The sequence below is a fragment of the Canis lupus genome, chromosome 5 (assembly GCF_003254725.2).
Source record: "Canis lupus dingo isolate Sandy chromosome 5, ASM325472v2, whole genome shotgun sequence".
NCBI classification, from domain to species: domain Eukaryota; kingdom Metazoa; phylum Chordata; class Mammalia; order Carnivora; family Canidae; genus Canis; species Canis lupus.
In genome coordinates, this window is record NC_064247.1 from 58,471,879 (window position 1) to 58,498,393 (window position 26,515).

Genomic DNA, 26,515 nt, shown 5'->3' on the forward strand with positions numbered 1-26,515 from the left:
CTCTCATGACAACCAGGCGGGCCGGGCCGGGCTGCGCCTGCGCACAAGGCGGGGCCGCGCCTCCGCGTCCAGGGGCCTTCTGGGTAATGGAGTCCCCGGGGGACGGCGCCTGCGCACAAGGCGGGGCCGCGCCTCCGCGTCCCCGGGCCTTCTGGGTAATGGAGTCTCCGGGGGACGGCGCCTGCGCACAAGGCGGGGCCGCGCCTCCGCGTCCCCGGGCCTTCTGGGTAATGGAGTTTCCCGGGAACTCCGCGCGGCCTTGGTGCCCGCCGCAGAGTCCACCCGGGCGCAGGATCCCCGGTCGCTCAGCTGGTGTCTGCGGCCCGGGCGAGAACTAGGCTGAGCGGCCCGACAAGCAGGTGCCTCCGGCGGGGTCTGAGGCCCTGAGGATGTTTGCGGTGTTCCGGAAGCCCAAGACGTTCAAGCTGCGGGCTCTGCACAGCCAGAAGAAGTTTGGGGTGGCGGGGAGGAGCTGCCAGGAGGTGCTGAAGAAGGGGTGCCTCCACCTGCAGGTGCCGGGCTGGGGTCCGGGGACCGGGTGCTTCCACCTGCAGGTGCGGGAGGCTGCGATCTGGGACCAGATGCCTCCACCTGGAGGTTCGAGAGGCTGGGGGCCAGGACTGGGTGCTTCCACCTGGACTGGGGTCCGGGGACCGGGTGCTTCCACCTGGAGGTGCGAGAGCCTGGGGTCCGGGGACCGGGTGCCTCCACCTGCAGGTGCGGGAGGCTGGGGTCTGGGACCAGATGCCTCCATCTGGAGGTGCGAGAGGCTGAGTGGGGGCCAGGACCGGGTGCTTCCACCTGGACTGGGGTCCGGGGACCGGGTGCTTCCACCTGGAGGTGCGAGAGCCTGGGGTCCGGGGACCGGGTGCCTCCACCTGCAGGTGCGGGAGGCTGGGGTCTGGGACCAGATGCCTCCATCTGGAGGTGCGAGAGGCTGGGGTCCAGGACTGGGTGCTTCCACCTGGAACTGCAGGACTGGGGTCTGGGACCGGATGCCTCCACCTGGAGGTGTGGGGCTGGGTTCCGGGGGCCTGGTGCCTCCTCAGACTTTTTCCTCTAGTTACTCAAGCCCCCTTCAGCAGGAATTTGTGGAGGGATCTGGGACCTCCCTCTTCTGACTATGAGGATCATGGCAGGTCTGGCCTGAGATTCTAGCACACACCTGCTAATTTGCTCTGGGTTCCAGGACACAGCCCACGTGGCCTCTCTGGGCCTCAGTATCCGTTTCTGTAAAATGAAGGATTTGTGCTCAGAGGGCACTAAAGGCCCTGCTAGCACTATTGTTCCAGGGATTTCAGTCACCATTCTTACTGGATTCTTAACTGCATTTGTTTTCTTGACTGGACTTGGACTTGGAGCATTGCTGGTTGTGGGTGTGTGTATGTGTGAGGTGCAGGTGCATGAGGAGTTGCCATAAACGTTCATAAAGCTGATCAATATCTAACAAGTGCCTGCAAAGTAGTGGCACTGTGTGCTGGTTACGCTTTGTCAGAGAGAGGCGATGAGTCATTTTCAGTAAGATGTTCTCCTTAATTAATCATTGCCCAAGAAAACAGAGTGCCCTCAGTGGGTGTGTCCTGACGCCAGTCAGGTGCTGTGCCCTCACGATGGGGATGTGTTTATGGGCTTAGTGGAAGCAGTCAGGCATTATTTTCTGAAACAGGCTTGGCTTTTAAGTGCCCTTAAGGAGCCAATTTTGAAAGGGTCTGTGTGGTGAGTCTTGCACAGTAGTCACCACTATGTATGTATGTTCACGTGACTTGTCACTGTTTAGAGCAACCTGTGTAGTAGGTGTCTGTTATGACACGTGCGTACCTTAGACCCCAGCACTCTCCACCTGTAGAATGCAGACGGCATCCTGAGCAAAATGTACTTTGTTCTTGCTGTTTGTGAGGACCGCAGGTGGAAAGGCCTCAGGTTACCACTCCCAGGGTGGGCCTGCCAGAGACCCAGTGCCTAAGCATCCCGCCCTGCTCTCCCTCTCCGCAGCTCCCTGTCGCCGGCTCCCGTCTGTGCCTCTACGAAGACGGTACAGAGCTAACTGGAGATTACTTCTGGAGTGTGCCTGACAACTCGGAGCTGGTGCTTCTCACCTCGGGCCAGACCTGGCAAGGCTGTAAGTGGTGGGGACGTGGGAGGGCAGCAGTGAAGCTGCACTGGCTTTGGAGGTGCTGGAGGTGCTGTGGACAGCCGCCTGGGAAGGAGAGGGTCTTTCTGCTCACAACTCTGGAGGGGCAAGCCCCCAGCATCAAGGAGCACGCTTAGATGGTGGAGCTGCCTCTCCTCTTGCCCAGGAGCCCAGTTGGGGATTTTAGGTGTTTTCTTTTCTTTTCTAAGTTATTTAAATTTTATGTTCTTCTGAGATGTCCTCATAACTCCTGAGGGCAAAAGGGAGGGGTTTGGGGGTTGGGACCCGCAGGGGTTGTGGTAAGGCAGAGCCAGAGAGTGGCCCTGTTCTGTGCCATTGGGCCCTGTGGCTCTGATGGAAGGGGCGGTGCCTCGGTTGTGCTCACTGTCTGTTCTCTCGTGCTGTTTGCTGACATGCTGTCATGTTGGGGCCTTAGCAGAGCCATGGTTTCCAGGGATGATTCTCTGTGGGTGTCTGCAGGATGATGAGCTCCACACTGGATCTGCAGGTCGGTGGCAGGTGTGTGTGCTCTCCTCCTAGGAGGGTTGTTATGGCTCTTTTGCAAAATGGCTTACATTTCAGGAGATGTTTCTGGTGCCCCAGGAAGGAAGCGGGAGCCCTGAGGATGGAGATATCTGCCTCTTTGGCCTAAGGGGCAGAAGGAAGCCCCAGAGAAGTGTGTTTGTGGCTCTGCCCTGCGGTTGGGACTCTGCTGCCAGCAGTGAGGGGTGAGATGTCTGGTGTGTGCTCCGAGGTTGCAAGTGCTCTTGCTCTGTGGGGCCTTGTCCTTCTAGAGGAAGAGCCAGAAAGCAGAGTCAGCTTGATGCCACCTGGGATGGTCCCATGCAGGAGGTGGGGCTGGGCAGTACAGAGTTGTGGTCCTCAGAATCTTTGTCTGTTCCTACTCTTTCCCATTTCATGGTGTAGTTGAGAGCAGACCAGGCTGGGCCGCTCCCATCCCTACTCCCACCTACCCCTCCTTGTCTCCCTCCGTCCTTCCCCCCTGCCCCCCCCTTCCTCTGTCTGTCTGTCTCTGGCACTTTATCCCCCTCTCTCCACTGAGACCACTAGTCCTTTCACTTGGTAAACTTCTTTGGAAAAAAAAGTTTAAATTGCTTATTTTGAAACAGTGATGGATTCATAGGAAGTTACAAAGACAGTGTCCCCTAAAAGGTGCAGTTGATGTAGTTTTAATACAACATCCAAATCAGGAGGCTGACACTGGTCCAGGACATGTGCTCTGTGTCACTTATCACCATGTGGGTTTATGTGTTCGCCGCTGCCGTCAGCATTGCAGAGGTGTCCCATCTGCCACCACAAAGTTCTCCTGCATGCTGCCCCTTTATAATCATGCCATTCCTCAACCTTGGTGACCACTGATGTGTTCTCCATCTCTGTAATGTTGTCATTTCAAGAACATTAGGGAAATGGAATCACACTATAATCTTTTGAGATGGGCTTTTCTCACTCACAGTAAGCTGCTGAGATCCATCTAAGTGGTGTGTGTTCCTCTTCATCACTTCATCATTTTAAGACATAGCCATGCCTCCATTTGTTTACCCATTCACCTACTGAGAGACGTTTTAGCTTCCAGTTTTGGGGTATTATGTTTAAAGCCCATGGGGCCAGTTGCCTACAGGTTTTCGTGTGGGCGGAAGTTTGCATTTCTTCGGAATAAATGTCTAGGAGTACAAATGCTGGGTGCTGTAAGTATATGTTTGGGTTTTAAAGACAAGGATGTCTGTGCTTGTCACTTCTATTTAACATTGTACTAGAGGTTTTACACAGGGCAGTTAGTCAAGAAAAATAAAGGCATCCAGACACTGTGATCTCGTGTATAGAACATTTTAAGGAGTCCACTAAAAAACTATTATGACTGATCAGTGAGTTCAGTAACGTTGCAGGATACAGGATCAATATGAAAAACCCAACTTTGTTCTTATACGCTTGCAATGAATAACATAAAGATGAAAAAAGAATAAAATACTTAGGAATAAATGTAACAAAAGAAGTCCAAAACTTCTATTCTGAAAACTATAAAATATTGTTCCAAGAAAATAAGGATTTTTTAAAAGATATTTTATTTATTTATTTATGAGAGACACAGAGAGAGAGGTGGAGACACAGGCAGAGGGAGAAGCAGGCTCCATGCAGGGAAGCCCGATGTGGGACTCGATTCGGGGTCCCCAGGATCACACCCTAGGCCGAAGGCAGGTGCCAAACTGCTGAGCCACGAGGGTGCCCGAAAATAAGGATTTGAGTATATGGGAAAACATACTATGTTTGTGGGTCAGAAGGTTTAATGCTGTTAGGATGTCAGCATTTCTCAAATTGACCTGCAGATCAAACCAGTCCCTATTGGAATTCCAGCTGGTTCCCTTCCAGAAAGCTGATTCTAATCCATGATACATATGTAATCTTGAGAAAGAACATAGGGAGAGCACTCACCCTTCCTTATCTATCTATCTATCTATCTATCTATCTATCTATCTATCTAAAGATTTTATTTTTTTATTCACGAGAAACACAGAGAGAGAGAGAGAGAAAGAGAGAGAGAGAGAGAGAGAGACATAGGCAGAGGGAGAAGCAGGCTTCATGCAGGGAACTCAGATGTGGGAATTAATCCCGGGACTCCAGGATCATGCCCTGGGCTGAAGGCAGGCACCAAACCACTGAGCCACCCAGGTATCCCCACACCTCCTAATTTAAGAACTTACTTCAAAGTAGCAGCCATCAAGATATTGGACTAGAAGATAGTCCAGCAATGAACTCATGCATCTGTGATCAGCTGATGGTGACAAGGGTGCTGAGACCATCCAGTAGGGGAAAGGATAATCTCTTTAATAAGTGGTGCTGGAACAACGGGACATCCACATGCCAAAGGATGGGCTGGACCCTCAGCTGGCACCCAATCAACTCAAAATGGGTAAATGACCTAAATGCAAGACCTAAAAATATAAAACCCTTAGCAGAAAACACAGTAGTCAGTCTTCATGACCTTGAATTTGACTAAGGATTCTTAGGTATGACAAGAACCACTAAAGAAAATAAATAAGTAAATTTGACTTTCGAGTGTAAGGCTTTTGTGCTGCCATCAAGAAGGTGAAAAGTCAACCCACAGAATGGGACAAGAAATTTGCAAATCATGTATCTGGTAAGGGACTTGTCTAGAATAAATAATCCAGCAGTAGAGGAACCTAATATAAAACCGGGCAAAGGTTCTGAATAGACATTTCTCCAAGGAAGATATTCAGGTGGCAAATAAGCCCATGGGAAGATGCTCAATATCATTAGTCATTGGGGAATGCCAACCACACCCACAGTGAGGCTCCACCTCACAACTGCTGGGCCAGTAACATGCTGGTGAGGGCAAGAGGGGAACTGGGACACTAGTGTGCTGCTGGAGGGTGTAAGATGCAGCTGCCGCAGGGGCCAGGTGGGTGGCTCCTGCAACTGAATAGAATCAGCTGTGACCCTGCAGTCCCACCGCTAGGGTACACCCCAGAGAGACAAAAGCCATTTCCACATGAAGACTTGCGCGTGATTATTCACAGACGCTTTGTTCCTAATGGCCAAAAGGTGGAAGTGCCGCAGTGTCCACAGAGAGACACATGGATGAACAGTGTGGTGCATTAGCCCCATGGGCTGTATACTGACAGGGAAAGGGACCGGGTGCTGACGCTGCCCCTGCGTGGACGACCCCTGCATGTGTCACACCAGGGGAAGGGAGGCAACTACAGATCATGTATCGTATGGTCTGTTCGTATTGAAATGTCCGTATTGAAATGTCTGGAACAGAGATGTCTACAGAGGCTGGAAGTGACCAGTGGTTGTTTCGGGCTGGGGGCAGGGAATGCAGGGAGGGGGATCCAGCTGACAGGTGCAGGACTTGTTTCTGAGGTGATGCAGATGCGCTGAGTGGGATGTGCAGATGGGGGCACATACTAGGGAACACGGGGTGTGCCTTTCCATTGGGTGAATTATGAAGTGTGGGGGTCACCTCTCAATAAAGTGGGGAGTGTGTGTGTGTGTGTATGTGTGTGTGTGTGTGTGTTTTAAAACAGAGAAATGGCAGCCCCGGTGGCTCAGCAGTTTAGCACCGACTTCAGCCCAGGGTGTGATCCTGGAGACCCGGGATTGAGTCCCGCATCGGGCTCCCTGCATGGAGCCTGCTTCTCCCTCTGCCTGTGTCTCTGCCTCTCTCTCTCTCTCTCTCTCTCTCTCTAAGAAATAAATAAAATCTTAAAAAAAAAATAAAACAGAGAAACAGACTGTGTCCTGGAGTGGTGGTGCTCGTTCTGTGGCCGGGTGGGCTGGAAGGCTGTCTTCTGCCCCAGCCACCCTGATGGGTGTGTGGGGCCATCTCGGTGCGGGCAGCTTTGCACCCCTGTAGGGGCACGGCCAGCTGTCTGTCCCTGGGCTGGTTGGCCGGCCACCTGTCCTCTCTGCGGAGGAGACTGTTCTTTATCCATTTGTCTTGTCTGTCTTCTCATTGGAGTTTTTAACTATTGGGTTTTGGGGTTTCTCTCACGATGTGTTCTGGATACGAGTCTTCTGTGAGATGTGTGGCTCACGGGCATCTCCTGCCTTGTCGCTTGTCTTTGCATCCCTGGAGCAGGCTGTTTCAGGGAGTGGATGTTTTCCATTTGGATGCAGCCCATGTTGTCTGAGCCTTCCTCTTGTGCTCACGCTCCCCACGTTGTCTGGAAACTTCTCACTAAGCCCTCGGCCTGGAAGAGTTTCTCCCCAGTCTTTCTGCATCAGTGGATATGATCATGGCACTTTTTGTCTTTAGCCATTGAGGGCCAATCATACTGATTGATTTTCTTTTTTTTTTCTGATTGATTTTCGAGCACAGACCAGCCTCTTGTCCCTGGGACGACCCCCCTCGGCCATGGGGTCCTTGTGCACACTGCCCCTGCTGCTGTAAGAGGTGTCGTAGGGGCTTGTGGAAGACTCTGGCTTTGCTGGCTGCTCAGCGCTTGCTCAGCCGCAGGCAGCACCATGGCGGGCAGATCTGGAGGAAGGTCTGGAAGGAGGCCCCAGGATGCAGGAGGTTTCATTTGGGGAAGAGAAGGGCAGAGACTTGCTTGAGTGCCATCCCCTCCTCGTCCGACCCCTGAGGGGCAGGCAGCGGGGCCCAGGCCCCGAGGTGGGGGTGAGGTGGCTGGCTGGTGTCTGGGCGAGGATTGGGGCCCAGGGCAGCCCTGAGGTTGAGCAGTTCCAGAAGCGAGGCGGTGCCGGATGTGCGGAGAGCCGGTTCTCGTGGCTGGCAGCTCCCTGTCTTCCTGCGGCAGCGCCCGGGAACTGGCTCTTCTATCTGGTCCTCCTCCTGCTGGCAGATGTGAGTGACATCAGTGGCTTCCTCAGCGCGTTCCACAGGCCGTCCGCGGGGCTCATCCAGGCCGCTCGGCAGCTGCTCTCGGACGAGCGGGCCCCACTGCGGCAGAAGCTGCTGGCTGACCTCCTGCACACCATCAGCGAGAACATCGCGGCCGAGACCAGGGCCGAGGACCCACCATGGTTCGAAGGTAGGGGGGTGCTGGGAGTGGGAGGGCTTGCTTGGAGCCGCCGCCGCGTGGAGACCACCAGATCCCATCCCAGTTCCCGGGCCAGGGGCTCCCCGGCTCCCTCTGCTCTCAGCCCTGGCACCGGCCTTTTCATTTCTTCACTGTGGAAAAGTGTGTGTAACATAAAATTTTCCACTTTAACTACCGTGAGTGTGTAGTTTAATGGAGTTGAGCACATTTGCCGTGGTGTGCCGCCATCACCACTGTCTGTCTCCAGAACTTTCTCAGGTTCCTCCCCTGAGACCGTGTGCCTATTTGGCACTGCCCCCCGCCCCCCCAGGTCCTCACTGTGGCCCTTGGCGCCTGTCTCTGCTCTGACTCCCCTAGGGCCTCAGACGGGATCACACGGGGGTTCCTGAGCCCGGCCGCTCTCAGGGGTCCCACGTGGCATGGGACCTCATCCTCTGAATGATCCCCTGAAGGGCTTCTCCCTTCTTCAGGCTGGCTCCAGCTCCCCTGTGTGGCTGGACCACACTTGCTTGTCCATCACCTGGCCGTGGACCCGTGGTGCGTCACCTCGGGGCTGGCCTTGAAGCCTGCAGGAGAAGCCCTGTGAGTCTGCAGCCCCTTGGACTTGGATGCCCATGCAGGGGGCTCAGGGGACCCTCCCCAGGCAGAAAGAACCGGAGTCTGTGAGCAGAACACAGCACGTTTCTCAGCTGAGGCCGGCAGTATGCACAGCCTGCTGCCGGGAGAGCTTGGCCATGGACTCCAGAGCCGTCTTGTCTTCTCTGGTTCCAGGCTTAGAGTCTCGATTCCAGAGTAAGTCTGGGTACCTGAGGTACAGCTGCGAGAGCCGGATCCGGAGCTACCTGAGAGAGGTAGGTGGATGTGGGAGCCCGCCAGACTGTGGGCCTGGGGACCTTGTGGGCCTGGGGACCTTGTGCGCCTGTGTCAAGCCCTGTCCTTTGATTTCCTGCAGGTGAACTCGTATGCCCCCACTGTCGGCGAGGAGGCCCAGGGGGAGTATACCCGCATCGTTGATCTCATGTGCCAGAAGCTGAGGACGGTGCAATACAATGGCAGCTACTTTGACAGAGGAGCCAGGGCGGGCCTCCGGCTCTGCACCCCAGAAGGCTGGTTCTGCTGCCAGGTGCGCCGTGGGCCACGGATCTGGGGCCACCCAGGGGATGCTGAGCCAGCCTCCTGTGGCTTCTTCTCTGGCAGCCCTCTGGGCCTTGGCCTGACGGGAGGGTCAGCTCAGCCATTAGATCTCCAATCTCTGGCATTTGAATCCCTACCTCCCCACCGGATGGTCGGCGTAAGATGCCCCTTGGTCCCCAGTGGCTGGTTTGGCAGGCCCTCTGATGGCTTCCCTGGGGTGCTGCTGATGTGGTCAGGAGTGCACAGCTGCACCAGGAGTGGAGTCTTCCCTTGGGAGGAGGGTACTGGGCAATAAGGACAGTTTCACAGCCTCTAAAAAGCAGTGTGTCCCTGGGGAAGCTTTCTGGATGGCAATGCAGATGTCAGGATTTGTGGCCAGATGTGACCTGGTGGGGTCACACCAGCTGGAAGCAGTGTTCTGGGCTTCCTCCTGGACACTTGGAGAAATTACAGAGGCACCACTTCCCAACAGGTGGTACCAACCTGGGTCACAAGTTTAGGGGCTTGGAGCTGGTGGTCTTTGCAAGGACTGGCAGGGGCTGTCCTGCCGCCCTCTCCTCCTTCCTGGCCTCCTGGGCTTCAGCAAGTATCTGGGCCCCTTTGCATTTCCAGTAAAATCTCCTCCCTGCACTGATGGTGTTTGTATTGCCACTGAGGGTACAGAGCAGGCCCTGGAGGTGGGCATGGCCTCTCTCCCACAGATGGGCTCCCTGTGCTTCTGCCTGGGCGGTTCCTTCTGTGGGTGATGGGTCCTGACTGGCAGGACACCCCTTCTTCCCAACCAACTGTATATTAGCCTCCGAATGACTGCAGTACTCTCCATGAGCGTCACCTGAGCCCAGGTGTTTCACGGGGGAGGGGCAAAGATGAAAAGCTTCACTCTGACTTTGGGAGGCTTGAGGCTCTGAGGTCTGTAAGTGAGTGAGGGAAGTGGTCTTAGAGCTGGGAGGCTTTGCAGGCCCTCAGGAGACAGGACAGTCCTCGGTAGGGTGAGCTGGGGATTTCAGGGAGGGAGTGACACTTTAAAGCCGGGTTGAAGGATGTGGGAGTGGACAGGTGACCCTGCAAGGGGATGAGGGTAGGGAAGTGGGGGCAGTGGGCTCTGTTGGAGAGCTGCACACCTTGGGGGTGACTGGAGCATCAGAAGGCGGGTGGGGGCCATGGCACGTGGCGTGTGCTCAGCAGATATCTGCGAAGGAGTGACTGAAGCTGCGGAATGGCCAGGAACGCCAGCCACGGGGAAACCGAAGCCGGGAAGTCCAGACTGATGTCTCTGACGCCCAGCCTCTGTGTTGGGATTGTAGGGAAATATTGGGAAGGGCTCGTGGGGCAGACAGAAAGGAAGCAGCCAGTGCATGGGCCATGCCATGGAGGAGGGGGATGGCGTGTGCCTGCAGGCATGTGGAGTGGGCTGGAGACAGTGGGTCTGTCTGGGTGGAGATCCAGGAGGCGCACGGTTGGAAAGCTGGCATTCCTAACAATGGCAGGAGCCAGCCTGCCCCCTAGCCACTGCGGAGTATCGTACTGGGGGTAACGAGGGAAAGGGGGCTGCCATTCCAAGGACAGAATTCCTAATTGCCCCAGACAACTCGCCGTTTACCAGGACTGAATCTCCCATGGGGTAGGACCTTCTCCTCAGCTCCTCAGCTTGATATGAGACCAGCAGTGAGAGCTGAGCCCGCTTCGTGGACTTCACTGTGTTGTCTTTCGGCCTAGGGTCCTTTTGACGTGGACAGCTGTGCATCCAAACACTCCATCAATCCCTATGGTAATCGGGAGAGCCGGGTCCTCTTCAGCACGTGGAACTTGGACCACATGTGAGTACGCGTTCTGTTGAGGTCAGAACTATATCCACAGACCGAGAGAGTGCCTGTGGGGGCCTCTCCCAGCCGTGGCATCCGTGGGTGCCGTCTGTGTCATGTTTCATGTGCTGAGCTGTGGGTTATGGACTCAGAGATGTACTGGATGTGTGGGGTGGATGAGGTGCCAGGTGCAGGCCCCTCACCTGCGTGATGAGGTGTCCTTCAGCATGGTGGCTGTGACAGGAGCTGATCGAGACGTGGCGCACGTGCCCCTATCCCGTCCGGCTCCCATCTGTGGGGCCCAGTGGGTGCTGTCATGGCGTTGCACTCTGGGGCCATCTCCGCCTCAGCCAGGATGAGCTCAGAGCAGGTGCTCCGGGTCGTTCTCGTGTGTAGGGCATCTCCGGCTTTCACCTGGATGAGTGAGGGCCAGCAGGATTGTTCTGTGTATATGAGCTCATTCTAAGAGCAGAAATAAAACTGTGTTATGTTAGCTGAGGTGCTTTCCTGGAATATAATGGTGTCCTTGTCTCTGCTTTATGAAGACAAACATCTTTGATGCCCTTCAAGTGGCTAAACCACTTTTGGGAATCAGATGGGACTGGATGCATCCAGGGGTCACTGGGACAGTCGAGGCTGCCTTCCTACCTCTCCGTGTCCATCCCCTTCGACACCCAGGAACCTCTCTTCTGATGTTCGTACGTCTTCTTCTGATACCTGTTGGTACAGACATTTCATCCATGAAAATGGACATGATGGGGTCACCAGTGGTGACACTGCACTGTGCTTATTCATCCTGTGATGCGTTCGTAGGGCTGGGGTGCTTGTTTCCCAGGTGCAGAGTGCTTCATTCTGTGACTAGAATGTCATTTGCATCTGCATTTCTGAACTGGTAGGCATTTCTGGTCTGATTTCCAGTTATAAGACCACCTGGGGTGAACACCGGTTCAGGGCTAAGCTGCGTGGTGTCCGGTTCTGGACCACATAGATGTGGTCCATGGGCTGGCAGCAGTAGCTGGGGATGATCAGGAAGGCAGATTCTTGGGCCCTGCCCACCATTACTGGGGCACGGGGATGGGGGTGCACATCCAGGTGAGAAGGGCTTTCCTGGTGGCAGAGCTGGGGGGCAGAGATACCCTCTGGGGAGGGCCTGGGGTCTCACCCCTTCTGTCTGGCCCTGAGCACCACAAGATGACATCTGGGCTCTCCAGCTCATTGTCTGCTACTTTCCATGACGGGCTGGGGCATGGGGACATCCATCTAGAGGTCAGTCCCAGCTTGAAAGGGGGGGAGCAGGCCAGCCTGGAGCAGAGGTGGGAGGTCTCGGGGGGCCCTGCCCTTTACAGTGGGTGTCAGGAGGGGGTTGGTCTGGGGACCTCTCCCTAACCTCTTAGTGGTGTGTCTCAGGGTGCTGTACCCTGGCTTTCTCAGAGCCGTCCATGGCTGTAACCCCCTTGCCTGTTGCTGTGAGGTCCTGGTGACGGTGTGCCTGGATTCTGAGTTCGTCCTCCATGGGAATTGTTTTCAGTTGGCGTCCTGGGTACACTGGCTCGTCCTGTCCCCAAAGACTGGTTTTGTCTCTGTTTCTACAGGACACTGGGCTTTCAGTGGCTCTGAAACAATGGAGTATTGATTCCTTGTTTGGCTGCTGCTCCATGTGGCAGTGTCAAGGGTGAGCCTAGGGTCCTGGTTTTCTGTGTGACCATGGAAATGGTCATGCTGTTGTTACTCCCCGAATCTGGCCTCCTGGTGCCTGAAGCTGTGTGTCCTCCCCACCCCTCCCCTTACTGAAGAAGGCCCGGCCACTTGAGGCCAGCAGACAGGATGCTTGCTCAGGGGCCTTGTTGTTTTGGGCGCTGCCATCACCAGGGAGGGGCCTGACTTGGCTCCTTGAGGGTGAGAGGTACCCAGGGGGAGCCTGGCCCCCAGCCAGCCCTCTAGCCAGCACAGCCATGGAGTGGTCAGGGTCAGCAGGAGCCCTGCCACACCGACCGCCAGAAGCCACTGCCCCAGGGCTGGGTATGCCACAGGAGGGGGCTGATGGGGTGGCTTATTCTCCATCTCCAGAGCTCTGGGCTCCCTGCCACTTCCCTTCCTGCACTGATGGCTGGAGTGGGGTCTCCCTCTTACCTCTCCGGCTCTCCCTTTGGGCCCCTTCTAGACGCAGTCTTGGTAGGATGCAGAAGGGTGGCTCGCCCCTAAAGATCAAGTGTGGGCATCTCTGCTTCTGGCAGTGGGGGTCCCCTTCTTTCTTGTGATCTTATGCATGTACTTCTTTTCCCATTTGTTCAGCATTTCTCTGTGCTGTAGGGACATGAGTCTCTGTGGTCTGGTCTGCCACGCTGCTGGCAGCCCTCCTAGCTGTGGTATTATTTCTGGTTCTTTCTTGTCGGTCTACAAGCCTCTGTACCTGTTAGTACATGGCGGTTTTTTTTTTTTTTTTTTTTTTTTTTTTTAAAGATTTCATCTACTTATTAGAGAGAGAGAATGAGCAGTGGGGCAGGTCAGAGGGAAAGTGAGGACCAGACTCTCCCTGAGCAGGGAGCCTGATGGATGCAGGACTCAATCCCAGGACCGGAGATCATGACCTGAGCTAAAGGCAGATGCTTCACCCACTGAGCCACCCAGGTGACCCATTACATGGGCCTTTGAGTAGTTTGTTTATAAGTGAAACAGATTTGCACAAAGCAGCATGGACACACACAAGCACGAGGCTTGGGTTGGAAAGAGACCTCAGCCCTTCCAGCGACTTTCTCCAGGGAGGATGGAGTGGCTCAGCTTCATTTCTGCAGCTGTTGAGGAGGCGCTCCTGCCTCACGGCGAGGACACTGGGCTTGACTCCTCTCCTCCTGTGTACTTGCCAGGACTGGAAGGTGTGCACGGCCCCAGCCGTTCTGTGGGTCCTAGGCTGGGCCAGCAGGCATGGCCACATGCGGTGAGGAACCTGTGAAGGGCTGTCCCCCAGACCTTCTCCTGCAGACAGCCAAACGAGGTGTCCCTGCTGTGCTGTTCCTTCGGGGTGTTTCTGGGTGTGGTGCCTTCTGAATTCTGAACCGCTGTGCTGTGTCTTTTCCTGTAAGCCCCCTCATGGTGGTTCCCATTTCAGCATCAGTGGCTGAGCAGAAGCTGATGGAAGTGTCTCTGTGCTGTAACAGCAGGCGTCCTGGCAGGTGCCATGGGACAGCACACAGTGACCGGCTCTCCCTTCCTTTGCAGAATAGAAAAGAAGCGCACAGTGGTCCCTGCACTGGCGGAGGCTGTTACAGAGCGAGATGGCAGAGAAGTGGCCTGGGAGTACTTTTACAGCCTGCTCTTCACCTCTGAGAACCTGAAGTTGGTCCACATCGCCTGCCATAAGAAAACCACTCACAAGCTCAGCTGTGACCCACACAGGATCTACAAACTGCCGACGAAGTCCAAGAGGCGGCGGCCAGCCCGGAAGTGCCAGTGACGGGCTGCAGGTGCCTCCTGCCCTGGCCTGTGCACGATCCCAGAGGCTCCTAGGAAACCTTCAGGGGCCACAGACTTTGACCTCATGTTTCTGAATCAGTTTCTGCACCTCTGAGAGCCCAAGCGCCCAGGGACAAGTTTGGTGCACTGCAGGGGAATGTGTGGGTTGGCAGTGACGAGCCACACTCCTCAGTGCAGGGGCCCACCTGCCCTGATGTCCTGCTGCTATGCACGCACAGAGTGGCCTCCACACTGACACGGCATCAGGCCAAATGTCTGCGCCAGTCTCCACTCCACGGCGGATGTGGAGCTCTAGTGTCTGGACATTTCTGATTGCTCTAGCTCATTTGGGGTAAAAGGTTTGTATTCCATAAAGCTCGTGCAAAGACACGTGCTATCGTGTCGTTTATGATTCAGAGAGCAGGAAACCCTCCCTGTGTGTGTCCGTAGGGGACGGGCTGACTGTGGTATTGTGTTGAACCCACTGGAAGTTGCTGTTGTTGTGAATCAGAAGTGGTCCGATGTCATGACTCAGTCTTACCCGTTGACATCATGCGAAGCCGTGTAGCCGTTTTGTGTTTTTATGTACAAAACAGGGGCTGTGTGTCAGGCACATGAAGCAGCCAGTGACTTTACCGTGCAGTGTGACCTGCAGGTTTGTAACCGGCTGTGCATGTGTGTCACACGAGTGTGTTAGTGCACGCAGGAATCTGCAAGGAAACACACTGTCTGGACAGCAGTAACCCTGGGGACGTGGTGGGGGTGTGCTGGATTACAAAGGGCTAATTTTCTAAATCATGTATTTTATAAAACTTGAAGTTTTTGAAATAAGCCTTTATTTCATAATCTTTTTTTTTTTATTTCATAATCTTTTAAAATACTTTTTAAAGTCATGCAGATTGTAATATTTGAATTTTATATTTGTATAATCATAAAAAGTAATAAAAGATTTTCATAAGTAGACACATCAAAAAAAGTTTACACTGTCTGGGGATGATAATAAGGATAAAAATAAAGGGTGATTTTTAAAAAAATACAAATCATTCCATTTTCTTTCTTTTTTTTCCTCTCTTTTTAAAAAGGTTTACTTATTTATTTATGCATGAGAGACACACAGAGAGAGAGGCAGAGACATAGACAGAGGGAGAAGCAGGCTTCCTGCAGGAGCTTGATATGGGACTCGATCCCAGAACCCCTGGGATCACAACCTGAGCCGAAGGCAGATGCTCATCAGGTGCCCCAAATCATTCCATTTTCTTCACTGAAATAGCAGTATCTTGGAATGAGCCAGTCCTGCGAGTGGGGCCATAGCAGTGCCTGTCAGCACCTGGTATTCACCTGGCCCCGCAGGATAGTGCCACTCGTGGAGCTGTCCGGAAGTGCCCTGGTGCTGTCTTTGCTGACCTGTGGGGCCACCCACCTTCTTCCAGCCCAGAGCACTGCAGGTGCCACCCACCTGGCTGGGCTTTGAGATTTGATTGGCTAGGACTTCACTGTCTCCCCCACTGCCCTCTGTTCCCACACAAGCTCCTGCTTACCTTTCTAAAAACTTTTATTTATTTGAGAGAGAGGGAGGGAGCACGAGTTGGGGGGGTAGAGGGGCAGAGGAAGAGGGAGAAACAAGACTCCTACTGCAGGGAGCCAGTCCTGCTCACTTTTCTGATTGGGAGGCTGGACACCAGGAATCCAGTCTTTGGCAACACAGAGCAGACTTGGAGCAAGAGCTGCAAGGCTATCCTGGTTGTGATGTGGTTGAGTCTGCTTGTTTTAGGGCCCTCAGCCTGGATGCTGGGTGACTGTTACAGATGGGAGTGGTGTCCCCAGGCAGGAGTTGTGTCACCCTTAGACTCCCAGGTTGGTGCAGGTGGGAGGAAAAATTGAGGAGCTGGGAGCATAGAGTCTGGTGATCTGAGGGCGCAGGACTGCCGTGACACCCAGGCAGGAGGTCCTTTGTACTGGCAGGCCATCCACTTGCCGTGGGCCAGGCTCTTTGGTCAGCAAGGCCGCAAGATGACCTCCAGACCCTGGTCCTGCAGCTTACAGGAGTGGGGCAGTGGCCATCGGCCTCAGATGGCAGCTGAGGAGGGGGAGAGGGTGCCGGGATGGAGAGCCAGGGCTGTGGCTTGGAACCACCCTGCCCTGGGAGGGTCTGTGCACAGAAGACCCTAGGCCCCCTCAGCGGCAGGGACCTGGGTGGGGCTGGGACCCGAGGAGCCTGTGTGACTGACCCTAGTAGGGCCCCGGTTAGCTTCCAGGTGGCTGCAGAATGAAGCTGTCGCTGGAGGCTGTTCCCCTCGCACTTTGCCCTACGTGTCCTTTCCCTGTGATAAGCAGGACTGTGAATATAGTGGCTTCTTTCCTGAGTTCTGGGAGTGGTGGGGAGCATCAGGCCTGATACTGGTCTAAAGGTCCTCTGCACAAGGGGCGCTGAAGTCAGGGTGGCAGGACGGCTCTACTAGTCTCTACACGGCTCACCCAGCCATGTGTAGGTCATTTTGTGAAGACCAACCTCAGGGAGTGATTCCAGAAGTTCACACTCTTAATAGTGCCAGGACCTGGCAATTATTTTAAATGCTGGCAGACAACCGAGGCAGGATGGATCACCAAGAACTCATAACTAAAGTCATTTTAGCAGCTGTGTTAATATGCTTCCTGAAACTTGATCTTGTCCCAAGGCTCTGGGCCACTACTTCGGTGTTGCTGAAGTCATCCTGTGCGGGCCCTCCAACCCGGAGGGGTGACGTTTCTGCTGTGCTGTCCCATGGCACATGAGCAGTGTGTCTCCCCAGTTCCCCACGGTCTGTGCTGGCTCCCAGGGGACACTTGGCCTTTTCTTGTGGGAACACTGTGTCTCACCTTGAAGTAACCAGCAGGGACACACATGTGCCACCTCTGCCACCTTCCCAACCCCAGGAGATTGCACTGATGTGAGCAGGGGTCAGCTCCCAGGAGTGGGCATGGTTTTTGTTTTGCATTTTGGTGGGAACATGGCCACACATGTCTTCCGCACGTGTGCCAATGCTTCTCCTAGAAGTGTGTGTAGGACACAAAGACTCCGGGAATTTGAGGCAGCCTGGTCACCACAAGCCCACGTGCTGTGATCACTAGTTATTTCTGCAGTAATCTCAAGTAGTTAGCTGTTTTCCCTGGCTACCGTCAAAATGCCTTTATGAGTAACAATTTCGAAGTATTAAATAGAGTCATTTCTTGATCAATAAACCATACAATTATCTGGCGTAGGTGGAGGTCACAGCTGCTAATGGGAAGATGATGACACTGGAAGCAGAGGGGCTGCAGGGAAAGGTCTCTTGGGTGGGTGTTTGGAGGAGCTGAAACTGCTTCCAGGGCACCTCAGTTACTTGCCCCCAAACCATCCTTCAGGTAAGGTACCTCTGGGCCTCACAGGGCATTTTTACAGGGTTAAATCCAGCTGCTGTTATAACTAAGCCAGAAATGTCCATTATGGGGGCAGGGGGAGGGTCCTTTCTGAGACCCCCAGTGGGTGCCTGGAGGTATGGCTGGTCCCGACCCTCTATGTGCCAACCCTTCTTCTGTACACACACCTGTGATCAAGCATAACCATAAATGACACACAGGAAGGGAAGAGTGACACAGAGGGCTCTCAGCAATGCACCGCTGTGATGCTAGGTGACCCGGATCTCGTGCTCTCCTGGCCTGCATTCACCCTTCTTCCTGGGAGGCTGTGACATGGTGAATGGCTATGTGCTGAGATAAAGGTGAGCGACATGGGTGGGGGACAGCGTTGGGCTACTTCCACCGACCTTAATGAAGCCGACATAGGGAGGACACTTGCTTCCGACTCGCGGTGGGGGGTGGGTAACTAAAACTGCAGACCCAGTGCAGGTGGGGGGGTAACCACAGCTCAAGAAGAGATGGTGGCTCCTCGTGAATAACCCTGTCTTCTTGAGTTATAGATGGCTCCCTCCCACTGGTCCTTCTCCCCAGTGCTCCATAAGCTGCTCCACCACGTGGGTGCGCAAAGCCCATGGGGACGGCTGGCCTTGTCACCACGTGGGGTGAAGACTGCACGGCCTCAGCTCTGTACTCCGGGTGCCCCCCACCCCCATCTCTGGGTGAACGGGTACAAAGGTTGATCCAGCCTTACAAATAGAAGAGAGGAGTCATTTTCTCCACTTGGCTCTCAACATTTTAGAAAGGAAGAGTTTTAGGAACATAGAGATTTCCTTAAAAATATTTTCAAAATATATTTTATTTCTTTCTCATATGCATTTTGCAAAATTTCCAGGGTAAACATTAGCTTCATATACAGAGATAAAGGAGAGTTCTTTAAGAACTGGCATTGACTCAATCACAAGAATGATCAAATTTAGATAATGGAAAATAAACTCATGTATTATCAAAACTAAAGAGTTTAGTGGGGAGTTTCTTTAGAAAGATCTCTCCCACTGAGTCCCGAGCCCCCTGGGGGACCCAAACTGTGTCATTTACACACAAACACAAGAAAATGCATGCGTGTGGGAGCAGTGGCTGTGCAGTCTCAGAGATGGTTCTGGATGGCAAGTGTAAACACTCCAGGTACTTGTTCTGTATGAGGACTTTTACGGGCCAGCTTCAACATTTGGTTAAGAATATGGTTTCTTGGGAGATAAACTTGATATACATCTCATCACTTGCTAAACTGTCGAACTATTAACTGTATTAAATATGCAAGGAAATCACTGTGTATACTTTATTCTCTACATTTCTGCACCATCATCATCGTCTTCATCATCTTTGGCTCTGAAATGCATTTTCCTGAATTCTCGTCTGCTCATTGAAGGACAAGACGAAGAAGCTGGTGGAAGGTCCTTGGAGGAAGAAAACACTCATTTTAGCCACGACCAGCCCACAGCACTGGTCAGCACTCCAGGGGAGGGCTGGCTCCCCACCGGCTGCTCCCTGCCCACAACCGTGTGGGGAGGCTAAGAGTCACCCAGCAGGCCACCCAGCCCACACCTGAAGGCCCAGCAAGGAAGGAGAGGCCTCCCAGCAGTAGCTGGTGCCCTGGCAACGATTCTCTGCTTAGGACAGGTGGGGTCGTTCCCAGTTAGCGACGATCTTGCTTCTCCTCCTGGGGACTGGAGTCTGTGCCAAGGCAGTGCCAACATGCGGTGAGAGGGGGGTGCCGCCCAGTGCTGACCGAGCCTGGAGGTGGCCATGGGGCAGGAGGCACCAGTCTTACCTGCATGAGCTCCACATTCCCGAAGAACCGGCCCACAGGCATTGGCTGGTTGCTGTCCTCATCCAGAAAGACGCTGTCATCCGTCTGCAGCGGAGGTCTTGCGGCCTGCTCGGTGTGCAGTGTGGACCCACCCTGTGCTGAGCGGCTGCTGTGAGGCTCCTCCCCAGCCAGAGGTGTGTGTGCTGGCAGGGCCAGGCTGTCCTCCGTCTCTGCTGGGCAAGTGTCGCCCACAGCTGTGGCGTGCCTGAGGGGGCACCCCGCGGCCTCCGGCTGTGCAGGAGCTCCAGCCCCCTTTCCTGGGGGCAGCGCGTGCTCTTTGGCAAACCCCAGAGGCTCACTGTTACCAGGGCTCTCGGGTGGTATTCTGGGCACAGCAACACGGTCACTCTGAGGGGCTAGTTTCTGTAATTCTGATTTCACCAGGTGACCTTTGTCACATTTGAACTTCTTGGACGTTCGTCTGTCGGCAGCTTTGTGTGACGTCTGTCAAGAGAAAACATCTAGGATTACGAGGCAGAGAGCAAAATTAAGAATGTCTCAGTCCCAGAGGCTAGTATTCCTTCTCACACCTTACACAATACAGATGTTGTTACCACAGCTTGTACAACAGGGTTACAACACTGTCTGCCTCCAAGGGGACAGAGTTTAGAGAATCTAGACACACGCCCACCGCTGCTCCCCCAGGACTGGTGGAGTTCCTGAGGGAACTTCAGAAGCAGGTACTGACATATTATAAAATTATAACCAAACACTCCAGTTTCCAGGCATCTCTGCTAGAACGTAAGCTGCATGAAGGCAGGATGGGTTTTACGGAACAGAGCAGGTGCTCAGCAAATATTTGTTAAATGGACTTCAAAGTTTTTAGAACAATGCTCAGGAGAGAAACCAAGTCCCAACCAGACCTTTGGGCGTGTGTGAGGGAGGTCAACCCTACTGCAACCCTGGGCACTCAGGCTCTCGGCAACTGTACAGCAGATGCGGGCAAACCTTTCTCTAAAGACTTTAGGGGAAAAGGGGCCTGCAGCATGCCTACTGGCATCACGAGGAAGGCTGCATTCCAAGACTGACTAGGAGAGGTGCGTGTGAAGACCGAGTGCGAGGCACGTAGGCCCAGGAGGGGTGAGCACTCCAAAAGCACCGCCCCGGACCGGAGCACGCAGTGCTCTCTGAAGGCAGTAAAGGCACTGCTGTCTCCTCTCTGGGGTATAAGCAACACAATTCTGTTTTAGTAGGACACTTGTCAGGCAATCAAGTCCAGGCATCTTCGTGGTAAAAAGGCTCACCTGACATACTGTCCTGGCAGACACAGCGGTGCTGGCTTCCCGAGCAGAGGCCAACCTGGCCGAGCAACGGCGGGCTCGCAGGCGCGCTGAAGACCGCACTGCACCTGTGAGCTAGACAGGGTCCCATAGTGTCAGAAAGTGGTTTTAGGAGACGTGAGCATGGAAACAGGGATTTCCTGACTGAAAGAAACACTGGAGAGTCCCTCCCACCCCCGTCTCCATCATCTTTCCAGAAAACACCTGTGGCTTTGTGCGAATTCAAACAAAACTGCTTTGGGTTTAAGATGCAGGTCTACTTTTTCCTGTAGTCTTGGAAATTTCAGTTTGCCCCCTTCACTTTATACATTTCTAGGAACCTCCATTTGGCAGTTAGTAGATGTTACATTAACTTCAAACGTGCTCAGCAGCACATACCCTTCCTCAGAAGGTTCTCCAACTTTTTACATGGTGTCCAAGTTCCTTTTTTTTTTTTTTTAAAGATTTTATTTATTCATGAGAGACACACAGGGAGAGGCAGAGACCTAGGCAGAGGAGAAGCAGGCTCCATGCAGGGAGCCCAATGCGGGACTCGATCCCAGAACCCCAGGGTCATGCCCTGAGCCCAAGGCAGATGCTCAACTGTTGAGCCACCCAGGCATCCCTGGTGTCCAAGTTCTTGATAAAAGGTGACATAAAAAACAAAAGCCACCCCATCCCACCCTCCCTCAAATTATAGGTGTCAGTTTAAAGCAATTAACTTCTGGCTAATCTTATCAATTTATTGGTCTGCATCCACTTTATTCTGAATGCAAGACAGTCTTCTGATGACAACAAGGAATGAACTAAGAATCAACCTTATAACCCATGGTGTATCTGGCAAAACAAATCCAAATTCACTAAACTAGACTGGATTTGAATTTTACCAGTTTTTCCACTAATTCCCTTTTCTGTTCTGGAAAGGATACCAAATGCACTTAAAAAACAGTGCCCTTAAAGATCAATTTGAAACCTGGCAATAAAGGTGAGTCACACAGAGTAGCCAGTGAGCATGGGTGGGCATGCAGGTGGGAGGCCCGAGGGCTCTCATCACAGCAGTCCCCAGAACTGGGGGCCCTGGGGCCCAGAGAAGGGCAGCATGCTCGACAGAAGAGGAAACCAATCAAAAAAGAGATGAGCTAGCTTAGAAATCTCTACTGTGTCATCCTGCCCACTCTCACCTACAGCCCTGGAGGTATCCAGAGGTCCTGGAAGGTGACAGCTCACCCAGGCTGTGAGATACTGGAGAACATTCAAAATGTAAGGAAAAGGAAAGGCAGGGGCCTGTGGAAGGACAGGGCACCCTTTCAGCTGTGCACAGTGGGGACAAGGTGCTCCAGGCCAGGTAAAGGGCCTCTGGGTGTGTGCACCTGGGTCTGGGCCCACGTCGTATCAAGAGCAGGGTCTGCTGAAGCCCGGCAGCAGTGGGGTCAGTCATGTGCAGGGAGCAGAGCCTGCAGAGATGCCGGAGGTGTCCTCCTCCCTGCCCTGTATCAGCACACCTCCTGCAGCCCTTTCCCCTCCAAGGAGGGAGTGGCCACGTTAGCCCCAGGCCACCACCTGTCTTCTCTTCCCTGTTCTAAGTCCTACTCCCAACACTGTCCCATGTGACTGCTTAGCTGGGGGTGCGGGACTGGCCCTGACTACAGCTCCCAGTGTCACTGAGGTCTGACAGAGGACTGACAGAGCAGGCGCTGTGCTTGAATAGCTTCCAAAGCAGCCTTCTCACTTTAGAGTGAAGATGGCTCCAGTGAGGAGCCTGTTTGAGGTGACCCAAGTGACATGTGGCCTCAAAGTCCTTCTTGCCCTGCATCATGTCACAGGGCTCTCCCATCTATGAGCTCTAAGAGCTGCCAGCATGCAGCTGCTTGGCTACTCCGCACGGGCTGGGCAGGGGAGTGGCTGTCCTGGCTCTTATCCTTCCCTCTTTGTCCCCGAGGCAGGGACTGTAACCCGGGGGTGCACTAGGCTCCCCGAGGGGGCTTGTTCACCTTTGACTTTCCAGGCCCCCTTGAAGAGGCAAACTTGGGGGCTCCGGGTGGACACTCAGGGGCTGTGGTTGTTCTGGGTACCACCTGCCATCCACGTGAGAGCTGCAGTCAAGTCTGGCAGCTTGCTGGCTTGAAAGCAGTCACAGCTGCCTCCTCCCCCAAGGTACAAGCTCCCACTCTTGGTTAAGGATGGAGCAGTTTCTTGTCTCTGAGAGCTGGTTGCTTCCACTTAATCCCCAAATGAGAAACTTCTCATTGTTGAGGTCTTCTGCCTTCCAAGCAGACTGCTTAAAAAGTGGGATGTCAAAGGCAAAAATGTGGCTTCCCAAAGGGCAGGACAAGATTGATGTCCAACAGGACAGCATGAAGAGCCCTGTTGACCCCCCATAAAACTGGCAAGAAGGATGAAAAATCATTGAAGACTTTTGGAGATGGTCCTGTGGGCAAAGAGCAGATGAACAATCACTCAAGACCTCCTATAACTCAGTGGTATTTGAACTCTAGACTGCCAGTGCTGAGAACACAGGTGCCCTCCCACTCCCAGGCGGAAGGGTTTCCTCCCACACGGGGCAGGATGTCAGCCTTTCTCATTCTGCCCCGACCCCAGCTGTGGGTAGAGGCTCCACCCTGGGCAGAGCACTAAGACTGGGACCCCATCACCCTAGCCCTTGCTTGTGGAGGTGGTTCCAGACCAGGAGAAGCAAGCCGAGGGGATCTCGGGCTGCTGCCAGCACCCCCTCTCCCAGAGCATTCAGAATCAGAAGTGTCATACAGTGAAGCCTGTCACTGTCCCAGACGGAGCCGATTCAGAGAATGCCTGAGGAAAAGGCAGACACTAAAACAGAAACTCTTAATCTCTTCCCCAAGGAACTGACTTCATTTGTGAGAGGTGTGGAGAAGGTCATGCCTAAGGCGGGTCTCTAGAACAGAAGACTGTGGAGAGACAGTTAGACGGAGAATCAAGATCAACTTCAGGCCACATAGTCAACTGAGCAATTTATGCCCCAGGCTACTGTGGAAAACAACTGAGCAATCAAATGGCGTTCAATGGGAGTTTAACAGCCAGGTGTGGTAGGAGAAGGAGAGGAAGCTGGCTTTCTCCATCCCAGTGTGCCTGTGGGCTGCCCAGTGTGGCCTTGGAGGGCAGGTCCAACCTTTGCCCGGTGAGGGTAGGGTGGGGGGACGAGTCCAAGAGGAGAATCTGCCTGGTCACTAAACAAAGCCTGACAAGAAGCCACGGAGTGGGGGTGGAAGCAGGAACCCAGAATTCCTACATTATCTGAAATGCCCAGTTTCAACTACAAATTATGGAGCACGCAAGAAAGCAGGAAAGCAGGCCCTTGCACTGGAATAAAGGCCACCAACAGAAGTGCCTGTGAGAGTGACCAGGGTTGAGGTTATCAGACAAAGCCTTAAAAGTACCCATTACGAACACGTTCAAGAGCTAAAAAACGTTCAAGAGCTAAAAAAACCACAGCTAAAGCACTGGATAGAGAAAAAAGAATCGAGGACACACTGGACACAATTAAGGGCACCAACATATGTGTAATGGGAGCCTGAGGAAGGAAAGGGGCAGAAAACATATGCAGAGAAATAATGGCTCAGACTTCCCAAATGTATTGAAAAACCACCACCAACAAACAGGAGTCTCCAAGAACCGAACTCCCAGTAGGAGAAATGCAAGGAGCTCCATAAAGAGACACTGCGGAGAGCCAAAGACAAGAGAAATCGTGAAAACGGCGGGAGAAAACAACTCCTCACTACAAGGGAGCTGCATAGACAAACAGTTAACTTAGCAGAAACAACAGTTAACTTAGCAGAAACAATGGGTCTCGTCAAACACATCCCAAGTTCTCAAAGAAAAAAATCTGCCAACGAAACATCGTCCATCTGGAAAGCTATCCTTCTGGATGACAGCAAGACACTCCCAGGTACCAGAGAATGGCGGCCAGCAGAGCTGTCTTACAGGAATCCTCAGGGAGGTTCTGTGATCCGGGATGGGAGTTCATGGTCATAGAACAAGCACCAAGTCCCTACACTAGTACCTCCTTCCTCTCTTCACGGATTTGAGCAGCAGCTGACGGCGTATAAAGGTGCTGTGTTTGGCAGCAACAGCACAGCGGATGGGGTGGAGGCACGGCCGACCTGCGCAGAGGAATGGCCTGCAGACGGAGAGACCATGAGAGCAGGACTGCCGCGTTTCTAACGGGAAAGGATGGAGGAGGGAACAGGCACAATAACCCTCCAAGAGAGGTAAAGGGAAGGTCCACTTTTATATCTCACTGGACTTAAGCTGATTCCACTAAGTTACGGGACATGGCAAAACCTAGAGCAACTGCTGGGAGAAAAATATTATAAAAAAGTGAATAATTAAAATGCTACAGTAGAAAATATTCATTTTAATGCATTTAAACAAGGAACAGAAGAAACCAAACGTATTTAAAGAAAACAAAAGTAAAATGACAGAATGGTAAAACGGGGGTCCGACTTTAACGTGAACTGGTGGGGGCGCGCCTGGTGGCTCAGAGCTCAGGTCAGCACCTCAGGGTCCTGGGATGGAGGCCCCGAACCGGGTGTGTGTTGGGGGGGGGGGCCTGCGCAGCGGGGAACCTCTCTCCCTCTGCCCTTCCCTCGGTGCGCTCTCTCTCAAATAAGTACATAAGATCTTTAAGAACGAATGAATGAGGACGCCCATAAAGACTCCGCCCCTCCCCAGGACCCGGCCCAGCCCAGGTGCCCAGGGCCAGGGCCCGGCGCGCGGTCAGTCGCCTCCCACCCTCCTGGGCCAAGCTGAGGTCACCTGCTGAAAAACCAAGTGGCTTCAGGGGCGGCGGCAGCGCTCGGGGCTCCCGGCTGGTTCCAGGGGAGACCCCGACCCAGGGCACGGGACCGTGAGGACCGACCCGCCCCACTCCTCCGGCTGGTCTGGGAGACCCCGACCTGGGGTACGGGACCCTGAAGACCCTCCCCCCGATGGCTGGTCTGGGAGACCCCGACCCGGGGTACGTGACCCTGAGGACCGTCCCCCCGATGGCTGGTCTGGGAGACCCCCCCACCCCGACCCGGGGCACGTGACCCTGAAGACCCTCCCCCCGATGGCAGGTCTGGGAGACCCCGACCCGGGGCACGTGACCCCGAGGACCGCCCCGCCCCCTCCCCTCCCCCGGCTGGCCTGGGAGACCCCGACCCCGACCTGGGGCGCGTGACCCCGAGGACCGCCCCGCCCCCCCTCCCCGGGCTGGCCCGGGAGACCCCGACCCGGGGGGGCGTGACCCGGGGTGCTCCCCCACCCAACGGCAGGTCTGGGAGGCCCTGCCCCGGGGACGGCCCAGGGGGTGCCGACCAGAGGCCGCCCCTCGGCCCCGGGCGTCCCGCGGCCACTCCTCGGCTCCCAGACAACGGGTGGCCGGAGCCCCAGCCGCCTTGGCGCAGCTCCTGCACGGCCTAGGCCCCTCACCTTCCGGCTCCTCATGAGTGTGAGCGGCGCACTGCCGCCCCCAGCACCGCCCCAGAACCCCGCGTCCCGACCTAACGCTTCTCAGAGGAGCCGCAGCCCCGCGGTGCTCGGCCCGCGCCCCCGGCGTCTGACGACACCAGCAGCTCGGCCAATCACAGCCCGGCGTCCTCAGGCACGTGACCCAACAAAGTCGGCGCTGTGCGCAGCGGGCGGGGCGACGGCCAGGTTTTTGAGGGGCACCCGGCGGGCTTCCGCTGTGGCCACAGGACTTAAGAGGGGCGGCGGCCATGTTTGTGAAGGGCACCTGCTGGCTGCTCCTGTGTTCACAGCATTTAAGGGTGCGGCGGCCATGGTTGTGAGGGGCGCCTCCGAGGTCACAGCATGGGGGTGGGGGGGAAAGGCGGCCATGTTTGTGAGGGGCACCGCCTTGGGCGCCGGCCACGTGTCTGGAGTAAGGCGGGAAGTGGTTGTCCGCCGGAGGGCGGTCTCTCTGCGTTCTCTGGGGGGGC

General features: G+C 54.5%; 2 protein-coding genes across 5 annotated transcripts; one reads left to right on the forward strand and one right to left on the reverse strand.

The window, feature by feature from the left end:
• Nucleotides 1-210: 210 nt before the first annotated feature.
• Nucleotides 211-15,033, forward strand: DFFB (DNA fragmentation factor subunit beta). 4 transcript variants are annotated; one of them, XM_025427365.3, is made up of 7 exons: nucleotides 211-554; nucleotides 1,993-2,119; nucleotides 7,429-7,662; nucleotides 8,443-8,522; nucleotides 8,624-8,794; nucleotides 10,522-10,622; nucleotides 13,824-15,033. In XM_025427365.3, exons 1-7 carry the CDS (start codon nucleotides 390-392, stop codon nucleotides 14,056-14,058), a joined length of 1,113 nt encoding a protein of 370 aa, XP_025283150.1. In that variant the 5' UTR covers nucleotides 211-389; the 3' UTR covers nucleotides 14,059-15,033. The 4 variants fall into 4 exon arrangements, with proteins under 4 accessions (XP_025283150.1, XP_025283153.1, XP_025283152.1 ...); XM_025427368.3 differs by having other exon boundaries at nucleotides 7,474-7,662; XM_025427367.3 differs by having other exon boundaries at nucleotides 211-512.
• Nucleotides 15,034-18,270: 3,237 nt separating this feature from the next.
• Nucleotides 18,271-26,165, reverse strand: C5H1orf174 (chromosome 5 C1orf174 homolog). Its single transcript, XM_025427364.3, has 4 exons — nucleotides 26,007-26,165; nucleotides 20,544-20,654; nucleotides 19,261-19,743; nucleotides 18,271-18,886 (listed from the first exon to the last, which is right to left on the reverse strand). Exons 1-4 carry the CDS (start codon nucleotides 26,019-26,021, stop codon nucleotides 18,776-18,778), a joined length of 720 nt encoding a protein of 239 aa, XP_025283149.1. The 5' UTR covers nucleotides 26,022-26,165; the 3' UTR covers nucleotides 18,271-18,775.
• Between the last annotated feature and the right edge of the window lie 350 nt (nucleotides 26,166-26,515).